Genomic DNA, 19210 nt, shown 5'->3' with positions numbered 1-19210 from the left:
TCATTTCTTTTAATCTCTGGTGCATATACAATGCTAATTCAGATACAAGTTGATCAATCTATTTTCTGCCTCTGATTCAAATGGGGCTCAGTTGTGGTAGTTCTGTGAGTGCTGCAGCTGGCAATTGGGAAAAAAAGAACAGGAATATGATGGAATTTAGTTTTGCTGTTGTTTACTTTTTTGTAGTCAGCATCATCAGCTCAGTCCGAGAACATTACAAGTGTCTTGTTTAGAAGATGGATTTGATTGGAAACCTCTCTAGAAGCTTCACACAAGCAATTGTTAATCCTGTGATATGAAACTATGTAAATTACACAGGAGTTTTTTTGTTGTGCATTCACAGATCAGCTATCACTGCATGGATAATAATCTGCAAAATATTAATGCAGAACAGAGTAAAAATAACTTTTACTTTCCTGCTCTGTGAAATTAGCAGATGTACTATATTCTAACAGGAATGGGAAAGACTAATTTGAGGCTTTTCTGCCTGGCAATGAACTATTTGGCAAATTTGAGCAAAATTACATCAACTCTTCTAGAGGCATTAAAGAGTTAAATAAATAGACATTTTCCATTCTTTGAACACCTCTACAGACAAAATGACTAGGAACTGGAAGTTGAACATTGATACAGAAATAGCCCAATTTGTGTAGAAGTATCTTTGTGCATTCTGGAGAAAATTGGTTCAAATTTAACTGAGTTTTGTACTTCTGAAAATTGCATACTAAGTACGCACAGTGCACAGTTTTCATGAGTTTCTTATAGGGTGATAGTCACTTCTTTCCAGAAGGTTAACATATGCGCCACTTAAGCTTTAATTTTGGTCTTGAAAATAGGGCTTAAGAGGAACTTAAGTGGTTCTGGTCCTCTGCACAGGAGTAAATTTCATGCCAAGTATGCAGCTAAGGCAGGGATTGGCAACTTTTTGGCACGCGGTTTGCCAGAGTAAGCATCCAGGCGGGCCGGGCCAGTTTGTTTACCTGCCGCATCTGCAGGTTGTGCTGATCACGGCTTCCATTGGCCAAGGTTCGTATCTCCAGGCCAATTGGGGCTACGGGAAGTCGCGCAGGCTGAGAGATGTGCTGGCCGCCGCTTCCTGCCACCCCCATTGGCCTGGAGTGGTGAACTGCGGCCAGTGGGAGCCACGATCAGCCGAACCTGTGGACGCAGCAGGTAAATAAACCAGCCTGACCTACCATTGGCTTACCCTGATGAGTCGCATGCCAAAGGTTGCTGATCCCTGAGCTAAGGATACCGCACTATACACAAACGTCTGGCTAATTTGGCTTTGTACTGAAAACTATTGTCCAGGTTTGAATGGACTAAAGCAAGAGCTCTACGAGATTTTGGCTCTGTCCCTATTGACTCGATAAGTTGTGACGGACAAGGAGAGCCGCTGCACGAGTTGCTTGGTGTGCAGGCAAGGAGCCACAGGTTCCACAAGTTGTAGAAAGATATTACATTATCTTAGAATTACTGTAGTATGTGATCATTTAGTTAGATTGTTTTGTAATGCACATTTATGAAGAGGCAGGGTTACTGTTTTGCAAGGAATCTTACCTTTAAGCACTCAAATCAGGAAAAGCTGCACCTTCAAATTTAAGATCCTCTTAGTGTAATATTTGTTTATATGAATTTACAGAACAATTACTGATTTCATCATAGATATTTTGGATAGTGTATTTAAAGATGCCCAAATGTTTGTTGGTTTTCACTTTGCATGGGGGGAGGGTGTAGATATCCTCTTGGTGGAAAAAAATTCTCATCTGTGAATAAATGAGACTTTAAGCGGGATATTTGTTCTTAGTATTAAATAGCTTCTGACACATTGGCATGAGTGTTAAATTTCACCATTCTTTGGTTGCTTGGTGATAATTTTCCCATTATAGTGATATGCACTGATCACCATACAGAAGAAATCTCAGCACTTCAGTTTCCTGTTTACAAGAACCGTTTTTCCAATTTACAAGAACCGTCCTCAATTTGAAAGTTTTTCATTTGCACTGTTAGGAGATGTTGTTTCCCAATATTATTAGAACTATCCAGCTCTGACCTTCATTGCCTACACGCAGTCAGCATCACATACAATTTAGCACCAATGGTGTTAAAGCCAAAGGAGCACATGTCACAGAATGGACAGATCCCATGTATACAGATTGATTAGCAGTTTCTTTCACACAAGACATTCTGTACTATTTATACTGTGAACACACATTAGTCAGAAAAAGTAATTAAATCTGGAAGGAAAAATGAGGAGAGAGAGCATTAAAAACAAATGGTGAGGAGGATGGTCCTGACAGTCCATGGGTACAGTTAGAATGACCTTCCCTAATATTGTAACCCTAATATTCATTTTTCAGCTATTTTATTACATTGGGTTTAGTTGACAATAAAGGTACCAGGGTGAATCATCATTCTCCTAACATCATTCATCCTTCAAGACAGCTCTGCTTCTAGCTGTCCTGTATAATGAAGCTTTTATTACAAATAATGTCAGTGTAAATAAGCATGTCACAATTTTAGAGCTTGAGTTTGGTGTGGAGGAAAGACAAGAAATGGCTTTTTTTATTTTGTTAACAAAATTGCTTTTCTTTCAACATGTATTTTTAAGAGAAAAAAATAATGAACTTCAGTGGTGATGTAAAGTGGTGATGGACTGATGTTCCTAAGTAAAACAAAACATAGTGCAGGCTTGGCTTCTCTTGATACAGATGTTCCAAAGCATTTCATGCCTGACCTGCAAAATAATTGCTATTTTGGTCACGGGTCTTTCTTGAACAAATACGGGTAATCATGCCAGACGGTGTTATCCTGTGATGTATGTAAGCTTCCAGTGGGGACTGACCACCATCATCATTTCACTTGTGGTAAAATGCCCTTCTAATCTTCTAGCAGTGAAAAACAGTGTAAATGCCCTATAGCCCCTTGCTCTCCATCAGCGCATAACTGAAAACTTTTGAATTATGCTTGTGTGTGCTGTAGAAGAGGGTAATACATGTGTTTCAGTATGAAGGTTAAAGTCACCATACTTCCTTTTATTACCCTAAAGCCTTCTTCAATCGTCATTCAAATATTATCTGGGAGGCATGGAGTGTTCCCAAATTGGGGAAAAGAGCAAACTGGAAATGTTTGATAAAACCAGACTGAAAATGTTTGATAAGGTGATGCTGACTACAATGGTAAAATAAAAATCTTCAGAGCCACTCTGATGGCAAAACATGAATCCCACTTAAAATATTATGAGTAATTCTGAGGATGCCTAGAAGAGGTTTCAGCGTTAATTTGAACAGTATATGAAAGCTGTAGATGCTATTAAACTTATTAACTAGGCCAAAAATCTCGCATATCAAAGGATGTATTTAGTTGAACGTCAGAATAAAAACTGGTAACAAATCTGTAATGGACCAGTTTCATCACAGGGGACAAGAAGACATGCTCTCAGGCAAGGGGTGTCCCTGTGACATATTCAAGACTTTTATAGGAGGACGCAGAGCCTGCTACACATGGCACCTAAAATGTTCCACAAGCATTTTAAAAAAAACCCCAGAGGAATGTGACAGCAAATGTGGATTTTGTCAAAAAATTACATTTTATGGCAAGAAAAAACTGATTTTGAAAGCGAAAGAAGTTTAAACAAAAACCTAGGTAAATTGGGCACAGGCAGACAAAATGATCTGTGAAATGCTGTGTTTGAATAGGTACTTGAAAGACAGCTATTAGTCATTGTTAAAAGGTATTCTTATTCTCAAGGGAGCATCTCCTAGAGTAGCTTCTCAGCTCCTTTCTGTGGCTCTTTAAAATGACAAACGAAAGGGATTAAATTGGACTAACGCTATTTGTAGTTCTGCCACCAGCTTTCTGGGTGACATTGGGCTAGTCATATCGCCTCTCTATGTCTGTTTCCCATCTGTAAAATGAGGATAGGGATGTCAAGTTATTTGAGATATACTGATGGGAATCTAGGTCTTTTGAGTATTACTTAGCCACAGTAGCATATCAGCTACAAACTAAGGTGAGGATTCAGCTGTCTGGCCACAAACTCCTACCAACAAATATTTCTCTATCTGTTGAAAAAAATAACCTAGGAAATTAAATGGGAAAAAACCTTGTTAACACGGAGTTAAGGTTGCCCAGTGATAGCTCGTGCCCTTCTAGAACCTCAAGTTCAGCTATACTCAAACTTCTGAAAACTAGGACATACAGAGATAAGGTAAATGCCCACCAACCTCAACTCTTCCCTCTTTGAGCAATGCCTGTCCGTCTGTCTGTCTCTCTCCCTCTCTCTCTCTCTCTTCACTGTAATGGACACGTGCCACTTGCACTATGCTCAGGGAGCCTACTCTCCTGACATAACACTGCACTTGTAAAATTTAACATCACTTCATACTCTTCTATAACCACATCACACTTGCCCACAAGATACCACTACACTTTCCCCTCCCTATCATTAAATCCACAGACTGGTTTCATATCCCACCACACTACTGTCAATACCCATGTCAAGTAGACCTGAGTGCCCTGGTAATGACCCAGCCTACACTGTTCTGTAATGAAATGATGCAGACTGGAACCTCAAGGTATCTATGCACCTCCTTCCTTTGATAACACAAGTGGGAGGACAGGGCTCATACCCAGATCTTCTCATATTACAATCACAGCTCTTCCATTTACTCCTCCACCATTCAGTACAGCTACTCCTAAGACAGAGAATGCAGCTGGAGTGAATGTATATAATTCCTAGGGACTATTGCCAACTCCAGGGGAGCTGAGTTAAAATTGCACCTTTTTTTTACCTTAATTCTGTATTTCCTGTGTTTTGAGTTTTTTCTGAATAAGAGATCACTGGGCAACCTTAACTCTGAATTAACAAAGTTTTTGTGCCATTTAATAAATGAATGAATGAAAGTCCTTTGTAAAGCAAAAGGACCCCAAAGCCATTTCATTTATAAACTTTTTAAATATATTGTTATGCTGCTTGGCCATTGCAGCTTAAGTAATTCACTAAAAAAATAAACAAACAAACATGGAAGGAAACAAAAATGGTATTTTGTTTTGACCTACCAGTAACAACAGACTTACTGAAATACACCATTCGTATTTAATTACAACAACAAAACATGTTCGCTCATGGCCCCTTGTGGCTGAGTTCAAGTGACACTATTAGACAAATCTTTAATTACATCAAACATGAAAATCCCTTGTCTAGAAAATTTAGAGCGCAGTTTATTTCAGACTTCTCTTCTGGGAGATGATAATTGTTAAATAGGGAAACAATTTCTTAAGTGAATTGTATCCACTTTACATTTGATTTTTCTGTTAACTGTACTCTTGTGTTTTATGTGTACACTTCACAATCACTTGTGTTTAATCCAGTAACAGAACAAGCACATCCCTTCCTCTCGCTGCTAATGTGTATAATCAATTTGATGTGGTTGGGTAGGATTGATTATTAGCCAGGCACTGAATGCCTTTAGAGCAGTTGAAAACATTGCCTGTGATGAAGGTTGATCATAGATCTCAGCTGGCATTTATAGAGTATAATTAAAGAGCCATGGGCTTGGTCAGATGTGCTGAGCACCTGAAGCTCTCATTGAATTGAACTAGAGCTGTGGATGCCCAAATTAGACCCTATGTGAAAAAATGTGACTGACATTCTAACAACTTCTTAAATACTAAAAGCAATGCAAAAGTGTAGCTGAACGTGGATTATTACTTGGCCAAGGTACCGTATCAATAAATTACACAGTTGTCAACGCCCTGTATTGTCAGCAGCGGAAAAACTAACCACTGTTTAGCCACTTGTAAGCATTAAGTATAAATTTTGAAATAGGTACCTAAATCAGTAGTGTAACACAGTACATTTGAATCAAAAGTCAGTCATCTAAACTAGTGGCATGGAATGGTGCGTTGTTATGGATGCTGGAAGAGTCAATGTCAGGAGCAGATTCGGTATCACAACCTACGTTGTATATTGTATTGTCATGGGGCTGAAATCTTTAGTTTTCAAGCATGAAGCTCTCTCCTGCTTTGGTTGCTTCAGTATACAACTGACAGCTGATCCTTGAAAAAGCAGAGGTATTAGCTCCAGAGGGAGCTTCTCATCTCTGTCTGCTGGATAAAAGTTAGATGCACAAACAACATAAGGTTCCGAAAGAGGGTGTGACAGGCTGGAGATGTCTGTAAGAAAAGTCATGTTTAATAGCCAAGAGAGAGTTGGTTTTAGAAAAACTCCACCATACTGGTGAAACTGCCTTCCTCAATGAACAGTGTGTAGGACCAGACAGAAACCACTTTACTAGATGGGCAGACTTGTTTTTGAAATACAGTCTCTGAGGCAGGGGCAGGTCTAGACATTTAGCCGGCCCAAGCATGGCGGCATGCCGTGGGGGGTGCTCTGCAGGTCGCCGGTCCCGCGGCTCCAGAGGACCTCCCGCAAGTGTGTCTGCAGAGGGTCTGCTGGTCCCGCGGTTCCATTGAAACCGCGGGACCAGCAGGCACGCCTGCAGGAGGTCCACCGGAGCCGCAGGACCAGAGGACCCTCCGCAGGCATGCTGCCGAAGGCTGGCTGCCTGCCGCCCTCCCGGGCGCCCCCCGCGGCTTGCCACCCCAAGCACATGTGTGGCGTGCTGGGGCCTGGAGCTGCCCCTGCTCCTAGGTGGATAGTTAAGCCCTTGAAAAGGGACTATTAAAGGTCATTGGGTGATGTCAACTGGTCATCTCTTAAGCCTCAGCTAGACAAAGTCTAAGACCTGCTGTACACTGGGTGGGGGATTGATCTAAACTTCAGCTACGAGAATAGCATAGCTGAAGTCAACGTATCTTAGATCGACTTAGAATCACTTACTTCGCATCCTCTCGGCACGGGATCGATGGCTACCGCTCCCCCGTCAACTCTGCTTCCACCTCTTGCCCTGGTGGAGTTCCAGAGTCGACGACAGAGCAATTGGGGATCAATTTATCGCATCTACGCTAGACACAATAAATCGATCCCTGCTAGATTGATCACAACCCGCCAATCTGGTGGGTAGTGTAGACGTACCCTAAGGGAATACCTGCGTGTCTCACAGGTGTAAAGAATCGACACACACACTGGGAGAAAAAGTTAAGCTGACCTAACACATCTTGTAGACAGTGCTAGGCCAGCAGAAGAATAAGTTATCACCTCTTGGGGAGGTGGATTACCTACAGTAACAGGAGAACATCTCCCATCACTCTAATATGTCTTTACACTGAAGCACTACAGTGGTGCAGCTGCAGTGCTGCATCTGTGCCGCTGTAGTGTTTCAAGGGTAGACATGGCCTTAGAGGGCAAATCTATACTTAAAATGCTGTCTATGCATATGGATACAGCTGTGATGCTGTAGTGCTTTATTGAAGATGCCCTCTGCTGACGTTGGCATAGATAATCCACTTCCCTGAGAAGTAGTAGCTATATCAACAGGAGAAGCACTCCCACCAACATAGCACTGTCTACACTGAGGGGTTAGGTTGGTATAACTATATCACTCAGGGATGTGGATTTTTCACACTGCTGAGCTATGTAGTTATACCAATGTAAGCCTATAGTACAGACCGATCCAGAGAAAGCAGCCAGTCCAAAACCATGTGGTGGGGGTATGTAACTGAGGAAGTCTGATTTGAAGAATAGGGATGACTTGAGTGCCCTTGATAATGGGAGCTATGTCTAGGAAGATGGCAGCGGAGGAGAGAGATCTCTGGGTGCGGTGAGGGAGACATGCTCCCTCTATCTATTTATCTTTTAGGACAATATGGGAGCTTGAACTCTGACATTGGAGTGAGAGCCATTAATCACTTATTGGAACCCCATAAGCATTTGTGTTTCCTTCTGTAACTGAAACTGTCTTGCGTAGTTTAACATTTGCAAAGTGTAAATGTAGATGTGGTAAGCAACCTGTTTCTTTCTGTTTTTACTCCATTTGTCATAGCTTTCCTACTCAGATTTGAACCTTAGCGTTCATAAACTGAGAAGCTAGCATGAACCCTCTAAGCTTAATTACCAGCTTAGATCGAAACGGTGCCGACAGACAGAAATCAGTGCCTGTCCATCGTCAACCTCTGGGAACCCCAACTCAATGCCTGAGCTCCACAAGGAAATAACCCACTGCCTTCTGCTTCTTAACTTCTCGCAATTTTCCCGTCCTGGCGGTTCTACTAGGAGTCCTGGCTTAATCCATTGAAAGCACAACGATGAGGACAATTGTACTCCCTCCATTCTTTCCCCCCAGTCTTTCCCTGAGAGAGACCCAGTAATGCTGGCACAGAGATTCCTATCCTCTTGCCATACTAAAAAGTCAACAAGTTTTAAAAAAGAAAGCTTTATATAAAAAAAGAAAAGAAAATATAGATTCCTCTGTTCAAGGTGACAAAATACGGTCAATTGCTAAAGAAAATGATATAAACAGCTTATTAAAAAAGAAACATTAACATTCAACTACACACATTGAATAACAAAACAAAACATAACAGCCGATGTTTTGCTACCTTTGTACTCACAACTTTGAAACTGAAGATTAGAAGCTTGAAGATAGAAAGACCCCTCTCATAGTTGAGAGCCAGACAAAAGACACAGACCCAAACATTCCGTCCCTGAGCTTTGAAAAATCCGGTTTTCTGATTGGTCCTCTGGTCAGGTGTTTGGTTCCCTTTGTTAACCCTTTACAGGTGAAAGAAACATTAACCCTTAGCTATCTATTTATGACACCATTTTCTTTCTTTTCTGATTAAGAAATCTGCTATTGTGTGCAGTGAAGGTTCACCTAATCTTTCTTCAAGGAGCAAAGACACCCTGTAAACTCAAAAGAGACATATAGGACAAGAAAGAGGTTCTGAATCCTAAACCCCTCCTAACTCTCACCTCGATCAATAAAGCAAGGACAGATATCTTAACTTCCTGCAGTGTGTGTTACAAAAGGTGGTGATGAGGAAATGCCTGGGGAGATACCAAAGGACTAAGGAAGAGATGACAGTTGGTGGGAGGGTTAGGTAAAAGATGGCTAAAGGAACAGCAGTGTAATTGTAGGAAAATTCAGGAACTAGCCCTATAGCTCAGATTCATAATGCAAATCTGACAAGACACAAGACCTCATCAACCTCCTTCAAAGAGGAAAATGGTGTGTATGAGAGAGACAACTAAGTGGATCAAAAATGAGCAAACTAATGCCTGAAGAAGCAGAGGGTAATCCTTGGATAGCATAAAAGTCAGTAGAAGACTAGTCAGCACAGCTCAGAGCAGTACTGAGTCTGTTTATGTCACAAGTGGTTGTTTTAATCCCCTCACTGAGCCAAGGATCAAGGGGAATTGTAAAGGTTGCTTACAGCAGTTTTTCATTATTATTCTCCTCTGTTCCCCCTGAAGCAGCACCATGCAGAAGCTCAGTGCAGCTCAAGATGGAGCCCAGTTTTTTTTTTTTTCCATTTAGGGCCTTCTAATAATATTTTAAGGTAGTACTGAATTATCAGTCAGAAACTTCAATTTTATTGTATGGTCTCAGGAAAAATAAAATAACACCACTCTAAATTTAAATTAAAAACAAAATACTCATAATTTAGAGATACAAATGTCTACTTGTATAGTCAAGGGCATTTTAAATATATTGTTTCTTTTGTAAGCCATCTTACCAAAGCAGTCCTGTGATTTCTTCTCGTTGTTGTTCTTGTTTTTTAAGTATCTAAAGATATATTAGGCAAGACTGAATGGTTTATTTTCCAAATGTTTATTCCTTCCTTTTCTTTTCGAAGGAACTAGTTTCTCATAGATACTTCTACTGCTTTAGAAACTTTGCTTCTAAAACTATTTATGGTTCCCTGTCAGCAGCTGAACATAATTATGCCATTCTTTGTGCAGCAAAATTGAAGTTTTTCTTTTTCAATTCACACTCCAGTAAAACCATTGTTGTTAGCATAAAAACATTGCTGCTGAATTATTCAGTAAAATGTAATATAAAGCTTTCTGTTATTTATTCACATTTTTACTGGACTGTATTCTGTTTATATACTATGTTACTACTATCAATTGGTAACCCAAATTACTTCCGCAGTTGTGAGATATTGTGCCATATTGTGTGCTGTCATAAACCAAAAAACATTAACATCCCATTGTTCCCACTGAAAACAACACAGCTACATGTTTTCAATAGAACTGACTTGTAATAATACTAGAATTATCTTGGGATAAAAGGAAGTGAGATGTATTTTATTATGGTTACTGTATTTAGACTAATGCTATAATTCTATCAACACATAATAGTAAATTGGATGTTTGTATGTGATATACCTGTTTAAATTCAGGTGGAAAAGGCCGTGATAAAGAAGTAGCATTCAGCAATTCAGAAAAGGAGGTGCAGTGGGGAGATTATATATAAAGTTGCCATACATACTGGTGTTCATGGGATGGAGCTGGTTTTCAATATCATGTTCTGGTGTCCCAGGAACTTCTTTTTGGGACAGCTGAAATTTCCCTTTTTTGCATGTAATTTAATCAAAACAATACAGTTTTTTTAAGTGCAAAATGTTAGTTCCAACATACTGTTACCCTCATGTAAAATGTACACCCATCTCACTCTCATCACACAGCTAATGTGTTTTATACCAACTATTGTTCAAGGCCAAAGCTTGTTGTAAGTTTTCAGGCAACAATGTTACAATACATGTGTGAGGAGTCAATGACTCATTCTAATCACTCCAAACTTTGCAGCTCTCAGAATCAGAACCCAGAGCTGGAATCTTACTTTGTGTTGATCCTTCTCAGTAATGTGTTGTATTGAAACCCATATTCAAACTTGGTAGTTTTCAATGGGTGGGATCCTACAGGGGTTCCCCCAATGGGACCCTGCAGGCAGAGGTGCTGAGAGCCATTGAACCAAACTGTAAACCCTGTATATAATGGAAACTATGTCAAGCCAAAGGGTGCGGCAGCACCCCAGCACCTTTAGTTCCAGCACCTATGCCCACAGGCATGGGCAGCGGGTATTGCAGGTTGAGGTAGGTTGTGTATTCCCAAACAGCCTACCGTGGCCCTGCCCCCACTCCACCCCCAGGCCAGGCCAGGACCCATCCTGCGGTTCCCAGAGTGCTCAGCTCTGTCTTTTTAGCTTAACAAAGAGAAAGTTAAGGGTGATTTGATCACAATTTGTAAGTACAAAGTTTGTAAGGGAACAACAATTCTAAAATGGGCTCTTGAGTCTAGCAGAAAAATATATAATATGATTCAATGGCTGGAAGTTGAAGCTAGACAAATTCAGACTGGAAATAGGATGGATATTTTTACCAGTGGAAATAATTAAGCATTGGAACAATTTACGAGGGGTCATGCTGCATTTCTGTCCTGATAATTTTTAAATTAAGATTGGATATTTTTCTAAAAGCTTTGCTCTAGGGATTATTTTCGGGAAGCTCTATTACCCTGTATTATACAGAAGGTCAGCCTAGATGATCTTGGAATCCATGAATTCTGTCCATGTTCTTATAGTGCACACATACTGTGGTTTCTAAGTTTGGGTCCATCTCAAAAGCAAAAATCTAGCATAACTTGATTATGTGAAAATTTATGAGGGGTGACAATTCCTAACAGGACTTACTGCTGTAATATTATATCACAGTTGAGGTTGCCTTTTAATATTTTATTGTTTGTAAACATCAATAAAGAAATAATTTAAATAGAGTAAAGCATCTCAGAAATTTCAGATCTACACATTAGCTATAATGTACAAACATCTGTAAATATTAGGCCGTTGTGTCACACATGGCTGTTCTGGGTTTATCTATGATTTAGTAGCAGAATGTTGTCTGAAATGTGGGCATTCCTGGCTAATTGCTATATTATAGATCAGAGGCTCTCAGACTTTCCAAACTATTGTATCCCTTTCATGACTCTTGCATACCCCCCAAGTTTCACCTCACTTAAAAACTATTTGCATACAAAATCAGACATAAAAATACGAAAGTGTCACAGTACCCTATTACTGAAAAATTGCTTACGTTCTCACTTTTACCATATAATTATAAAGTAAATCAAATAGAATATAAATATTGTACTTACATGTCAATGTATAGTAGATAGAGCAGTATTAACAAGTCGTATGAAATTTTAGTTTATTCTGACTTCGCCAGTGGTTTTTATGTAGCCTGTTGTAAAACTAGGCAAATATATAAATGAGTTGATGTACCCCCTGGAAGACCTCTGTATACCCACAAGAGTACATGTAACCCTGGTTGAGAACTACTGTTCCAGACTAGTTAAAAGCCTAACAGCTCTTTATAAACTCCAAACGTATTTTTTTCCAGCAATTACTTGTCGCAGACAAGATGGAGGACCGGCTGACATCAGTGAGTGCCTTAAATATGCAGGCCCTTTACCAACGTTAACACAGGCCTGCCAGATTCCTTGCCAAGATGACTGTCAGTTCACAATCTGGTCAAAGTTTTCTTCCTGCAATGGGGATTGTGGAGCAGTCAGGACGAGAAAGCGCTCTCTTGTTGGTAAGAGTCAAAGGGATACTGAAACATTGTTTATTATTAGCTACTATTTATTTTATTTTAAACTTTTATTCAGTGCCTGTCAGTCTGAAGGATACTCAAATGCGTACATCATTGACAAGCGGGCAGCTCTGGGGTCCAGGGCAACAACCAGGCAGATAATTGGTGTGCACTACACAATACTGCAGAGTCTGAGGCGGAAAAATATCAGTAAAGAACATTACAGAAAACTCTAGGTCATAAGAAAAGTAACATGGGATTACCGATGAAATCATGGTCTCTTCTATAAGATCGATACACAATAAACTCCATAGTAGACCATTTATCTTTTTGAAGGGCTGAGTCAACACTATTTGAGGTTCCACAGAGTTGAAATATTTAAAGCAATGTGTAAACCTACTGGGGCCTGTAAGTCAATGGCAGTCCTTCCATGAACTTTTGTTCAGCCCCTAAATCATCCCCTCCAGCGAAAATGGGCATAATCATTGAATTATTGACCATTTTCCAAAAGGTAATTCTACAGCCTGTCTCCAAATGCCTCAGTTGTCACAGATAATGTCTGCTGTCATTATTGTTTACTATTTTCACTACATTAGTGCCCGAAGGTTGTCAAGGGAGTTGATGCCCCATTGTGCTATGCACAGAACAAACATAAGGTAAATCAGAGTCCTTGGGGGTTACTAGCCCAGTAAAAACTGGAGCTTTTATGGTTATTACAGATGGTTACAAAATGTTTTTCATGAACATTTTTACAAACACTTTTTCCTGCTTTTTGCTGAAATTTCTTTGTGGCTGAAAATTTGCACAAACATTAACTAATCAGTCAAAACAGCTCAGTTAGGTAGGTGAGGAGTACTCTGTTCATTATCAGATGGGAAAACTAAAGAGAAAAGGTTAAATGACTGATTTAGTTCCCTGGATGGAGTCAGTGTCAATGCGAGAGTCTTAATACACACAGTCATGTTTAATCCATTACATCAAGCTTTCTGTTATGTTATCAAGTATTCCCCTTTTGTGACTGGAAGCCACATTCTCTGCCCCATGGTGGCGTTAGCTAAGCTGGGACTCAATAACCCAGAAGAGAGGGTGCTCAATAGCAACGTAGGCACCAGCACCTCCCATTGAGATAGGAACCATCCAAAATCAGAAGGCCTACAGCCATGAGTGTCATGGGTCCCAAAGGGCCACACTTGGGAGACTGTAGGAGGGACTGCAAATAACTCTCGGTCTTCAGGAAGACAGGCACCATCTTATAATTCTGGTGAACAATTTACATCAGTGTTACTTCCACAAAGAAAATGGCTAGAAATTTACCTTAAAGCCAGAAACAAGAAAAACAGAACTGACAACCAGCCTGGGCATTGACAGGTTCCTGTGGATCTCCCTATGCCAAGTTCAGCTACTCAGACTTGGTGCTGGGGGGATGGTTTGGCCCTTGGTGAATCAATTCTTCCGCACTGCAAACTTATCCAACCCAATCTGCACAGTTGAGAATGAAGGCCCTAATCATTCATGGGGAAAAGATGCGGAAAAAGAGGGATTAACTCACACATTTTCAGTATGAAGCCGCTGAATGAGAAATCCCCTTACTACAGTACATTGTCCCTGTACTACACTAAAACAGTATTAAGTGTAATTGCTGTGTGCTATAATGTCCTGCCTAGTGCTTTCATTTTCTGTTAGTAACATGTTTGAAATTCAAGGAAAATAGTACAGTGTATTCATTTATATTATCATCTAATTGACAGATAATTACTTTACAAAATGATTTTGCCAAGGCTCTTTAGTTTCTAAAAATGGGACAATCAAATGAGATATGAGAGCAAATAACAAAAAAATTAAACAAAAACAAACTTTACAGAGGAGATTAAGAAATGCAAATTGGAGAAAATGGGTGGCTAAATAGTTAGGGGAAATAAATGAGTTGTTAGAAGAGATTTGAAAAAAATGCAGCAATGTTCTGGAATTAATAAAAAGAAGGAGCTTATTCCATCAGAGGGCAAGAAAAGTGATTCTTAACTAATGGTGCAATAACATGATAAAATTTGAGGATTTTGATAATTTGAAATAGTGTAACAGAAGCAGACAGTGGCTTTTCTCCCTTGATACCAAAAGAATTTTTAAAAAACCCAGAAAAACCACCTTGCACACGTTGTGCATGGAATGAGTATGACATAATAACTATTAAATTGCACAACACTGAATTTTCAAACTCAGATGTTTCAAGCTAAGTATTTAAAATAATAAATTTAAATAGATGGCTTCATTTTCAAAGATGGTGAGAACAGCAAGAACTGTAGATGCATAGCACCTTTGAAAATAAGGCCACTTTCTTAAGTGATTAAGTATGGATTTGGGTGCCTAACTCTAGGCACCTCTGAATCCGAACATTTTGGTCTTAAGTTATGTGCTTCTTGGAGAAATTTTCGCACAGTTATAGATCATTAAATAAAATTACCTGCTTTTGTGTACAGTGATGGAAAGTGCTTTCTGAACAATTATTTTCTCCCTGCAGGAAAAAGTAAGCGGAGGGACAAGTGCAAAAATTCCCAGTTGTATCCTCTGATCGAGACTCAATTTTGTCCTTGTGACAAGTACAACGCTCAGCCTGTGGGGAACTGGTCAGACTGCATCTTACCAGAGGGCAAAGTGGAAGTATTACTCGGAATGAAAGTACAAGGAGATATCAAGGAATGTGGGCAAGGCTATCGTTACCAGGCCATGGCATGCTATGATCAGAATAGTCGGCTTGTGGAAACAGCACGATGCAACAGTCACGGTATTTAGAGACAGCTTTTCTTTCTCCTTTCTTCATTTATTTATTTGTTGTTTTCTTTAAATGTAACTCTTGAGACTCTGTTGGTCATAGGTACAGACAGAATTAGGAAACGAATATTTATTGGTTTGACAGAGTATAGGAAACTGCTGCGGAACATGGAGCATTGCCCCAGAGGTATCTCCTAACCAAACGTACATTGAGTAACACTCAGTTACCTGAGAACTTGTTCCGACTCATAAAGTAACTAAGATTCCAGGATTAGTGATTGTTATAATACAGTAAAACCTCAGAGTTGCGAAGACCTCGGGAATGGAGGTAACTGAACAAAATGTTATGGTGCTTCTTTCCAAAGTTTACAACTGCACATTGACTTAATATAGCTTTGAAATTTTACTGTGCAGAAGAAAAATACTGCTTTTAACCATCTTAACTTAATTGAAACAAGCACAGAAACAGCATCCTTACTTTGTTAAACTCTTTTTTAAAGCTTTCTCTTTATTTTTTTTGTAGTTTCTATTTAACACAGTACTGTACTGTATTTGCTTTTTCTTTTTTGGTCTCTGCTGCTGCCTGATCGTGTACTTTCGGTTCCAAATGAGATGTGCAGTTGACTGGTCAGTTTGTAATTCTGTCGTTCATAACTCTGAGGTTCTACTGTGTAATATTTACAAGAAAAATTATGCTGAGTTGGGCTTTATCTGATATAGTCAAGTGTATCTTAAAAGTTTGCCAATTTCATTTTATGCACAACCGCAAATTTAATTTGCATTGAGGTATGCTTACAAAGGCCAAATCCTCAGCAAATAAGACTTGGTGCAAAAGTGCTCTGCAAAGAATGGAATTCTTTCCCCTGATTATAGACCCTTAAAATAGTAGTAATCTCCTGAAGAGCCAAATCCGTTACCCACTTTCCTTCACAGGGAGTTTATCAGCTGGCTGTGCTTAACTGTGCACACCATACATTGCTCCTTTCCCCACACATCTCATTGTGACAGACAGAGCATTATGGGGCACAGACTTCCTGTATCCTGCTTGCTTTGCACACTGCCCACTTGAATGGGTGGCCAGGGCAGGATTTGTTCCAAAATGGTTGCTGGCCTAGAGTCTGTATATATGTAGTGTTATGGCCAGATCCTGAGCTGGTGTAAATCAGACTACATGACTTCAGTGGAGTAATGTTGATTTACATTGGCTAAAGAGTACTTTGTTCTACATTTAAGTGTGGGATTATATACATTCTAGTATATAAATCCCTTAGATTGAATGTAGGTATAGCATTTCATTTGAATGTCAGCATTGGTTGAGCTTATGCTGTATATTCTAGTTTGTACAGTAGAACTGGGCTATCAAAAATATCATAGATTTAATTACTGAAAGATACTTAAAATAGCCAATCAACAAAATTAAATGAATGAAAGAGATTATAATTATTTGTATGCCTTCCTGTGTCAAACTTCACCCATGATAAATTATAAACTCCTGACTATGTCAGGCAGAAAGGTGGCAAATAGAGATGCTTGAGCCTGGTGGGTTCTGAGTACTTTTAATTCTCTTTGAATTAAGAAAGAGTTGAGAGCACTTGACACTTTGCTGGAAGCACTCAGCTTCTCATCACATTAGGCCAATTATCTGAATGTTTCTGTCTGTTTACTTAGGAGGGAGAGAAGTAGCATTTAATTGACCATGAAGCTATCTTTAGAAAATTATAAAATTGAGACTTAACCTCAGTGCAATTCTTCCATTTTCTACTTAGCTACTGATGCGTTAGCTCACGTTTTTAATTTGTTGTGGCTGTTATGCATAGCAAGTCACTAGTTGATTATTTATTTTCAACATCATCTGTGACCCTGCAAAAGATTTTCACAGATCTGTATGTTTATTTCTGATCTGTTAATTAAAGCTGAGAAAGCTTGAAAAACCCAACCTAAGAAGTAGGTATTCTTAAAATGTAAAAAAAACCTCTGAGCCTTTAGAGATCTTATTCAGTGTAAAGTATAAAACAATAAAAGATCTTGAGTCCAGGAGAAACCAGAGGGGTCTCATGCCAATCATCATGGATTTAAAGGATGGATACTGTCAAGCTGTCTGTAAACTGTTAGAAAAGAAAATTTGCACAGGATGCAGGAGTTATTCTGTAATCTGTAGATGCAATGAATACTTGGAAACATGATTGGTATAACTGGCAAAGAAAGGGACAGAATAGGATGGTATTCAGCTGTCTCTAGTGTAGGGAAAGGTCCCAACCCTGCACTTGCAGAAATCAGGGCTTGCTGCCCTGGTACAAAAGGGGACACTACCTCAGAACTGAAGTGAAGTGAAGCTCTTTGATAAATCTTGGTACAGACCAGGAGTAACTCTTTGTCCTTCACTATATTTGGGTGAAGTGGGGGCAGGATTTGACTTAAATCAGCCCACCACTGACTCCGCTCCATACGCCACCCACACTCCTTTGCCCATATGCCTGGGGGGGGAAAAGAGCATGTGTCAATGCGCCCTGCCTCTGTTGCTCATATTTTCTCTTCTTCCCATGCTTCACAGTGTGGTGAAAAACCAGGGCCCAAAATATTCTTATTAGGAAATCCTCGTCTTGAATTTTTAGAAATTGACTATTTCAGACGTTTCCATTTTCTAGTAATGCAGCATTTCAGTAGCATGGGCAGAGGTTTGGGGTTCTTTTTTTTTTCCCCTCAATGTTTACACTTGTTTCCTTGTTCTTTTAAAGGGCTTTTTGGTAGTGGATTGCAAGTCAAACCCAAGAGGCACGATACCAAATGAACTGAGGTCATCTTCTGTTTTGCCCCTACTGCCCCTTCTCTTTATGCACTCACTGCTTACTAAGCTCTTCAGGATTCCTTTCTGGTCCCTGCCTACTTCATCCCCATTTGGGCAATAGCTACTCACTTGGACTTGTCCATGTTCTGGGGAGTAAAAACAAATCCTTCCTTTCCCCACTCTCCCCTGGTTGGGCTGCAGATTCTCTGCTGGATTCTATGAATCAAGATCTTTGTTCCAGGTCCATCCCTACCCACATTCTTCATAGTCAGGCTACAGCTGCTCCCTAGGACTTCTCCATGGTCCCAATGAGAGAAGATCACACTCCTGCTGTCTTAGTCCATAAAGTTCTCTTCAGTGGGAAGTGTTCACCTCCTAGTACTCCTCAATGAGTGTGTGGTGCTCTGGAGTAGGCTGGGAGGGTGCAGTTCAGGGGAAGGAAGTCCTCAGAAGGCTCACAGGGAGTGGAGACATCTCTTTCCTTCTTCCCCACCTTAAGCCCGCCACCCACTGCTCCCTGGGAACTATGAAAGTGTTCCAGAGAGAAAATATACGATCACACCCTTCCTGTTTCCATTACCCCAGTTCCTGTTCTAAGGCCACGTCTAGACTACGCGCCGTATCGGCGCGTTAAAATCGATTGCTCTGGGATCGATATATCGCGTCTAATCTAGATGGGATATATCGATCCCTGAGCACGCTTATATCAATTCCGGAACTCCACCAACCCCAACAGAGTTCCGGAATCGACATGGTGAGCCGCGGACATCAATCCCGCGTGGTGAAGACGGATGAGTAAATCGATTTTAGATATTCGACTTCAGCTACGTTATTCACGTAGCTGAAATTGCGTATCTAAAATCGATTTTATCCCGTAGTGTAGACCAGCCCTAACAGAAGGGGCTCTTTGCTACCACATGCTGACATTACCTCCTAACAACATGCAAAGGCCATCTAGGGACTTAGGTGGGGAAACCCCTCTAACGCCACCCTGTTCCCAGATCCTGTTACTTCTTTGCTCCTCTTGTCCCCTCATTTAGAATCAACAGTAACTCTCTGCTGCCTCTGGGGAGGAGCATGTGTGTGAACCCCTCCACCCCCGACCAGTGTTCCATAGTGATCATGCTAATGCAGGAGTCAGGAAGGGAAAATGACTCTCAATGA

At 40.2% G+C, this 19210-nt stretch overlaps 1 protein-coding gene across 1 annotated transcript in view; it reads left to right on the top strand.

Moving 5' to 3' along the window:
* The window catches only part of THSD7A (thrombospondin type 1 domain containing 7A), a 553675-nt gene that overhangs the window by 444442 nt on the left and 90023 nt on the right, over window positions 1-19210 (top strand). Inside the window, exons 14-15 of the mRNA XM_075062383.1 lie at window positions 12304-12498; window positions 15011-15274. Coding sequence (XP_074918484.1) covers window positions 12304-12498; window positions 15011-15274 — 459 coding nt within the window. The remainder of the gene's footprint in view (window positions 1-12303; window positions 12499-15010; window positions 15275-19210) is intronic.

The sequence above is a fragment of the Chelonoidis abingdonii genome, chromosome 2 (genome assembly GCF_003597395.2).
Source record: "Chelonoidis abingdonii isolate Lonesome George chromosome 2, CheloAbing_2.0, whole genome shotgun sequence".
In the NCBI taxonomy this organism is placed as follows: Eukaryota; Metazoa; Chordata; order Testudines; family Testudinidae; genus Chelonoidis; species Chelonoidis abingdonii.
Note: the sequence above shows the minus strand (reverse complement) of the source record. Positions and strands in the feature narration are given on the sequence as shown.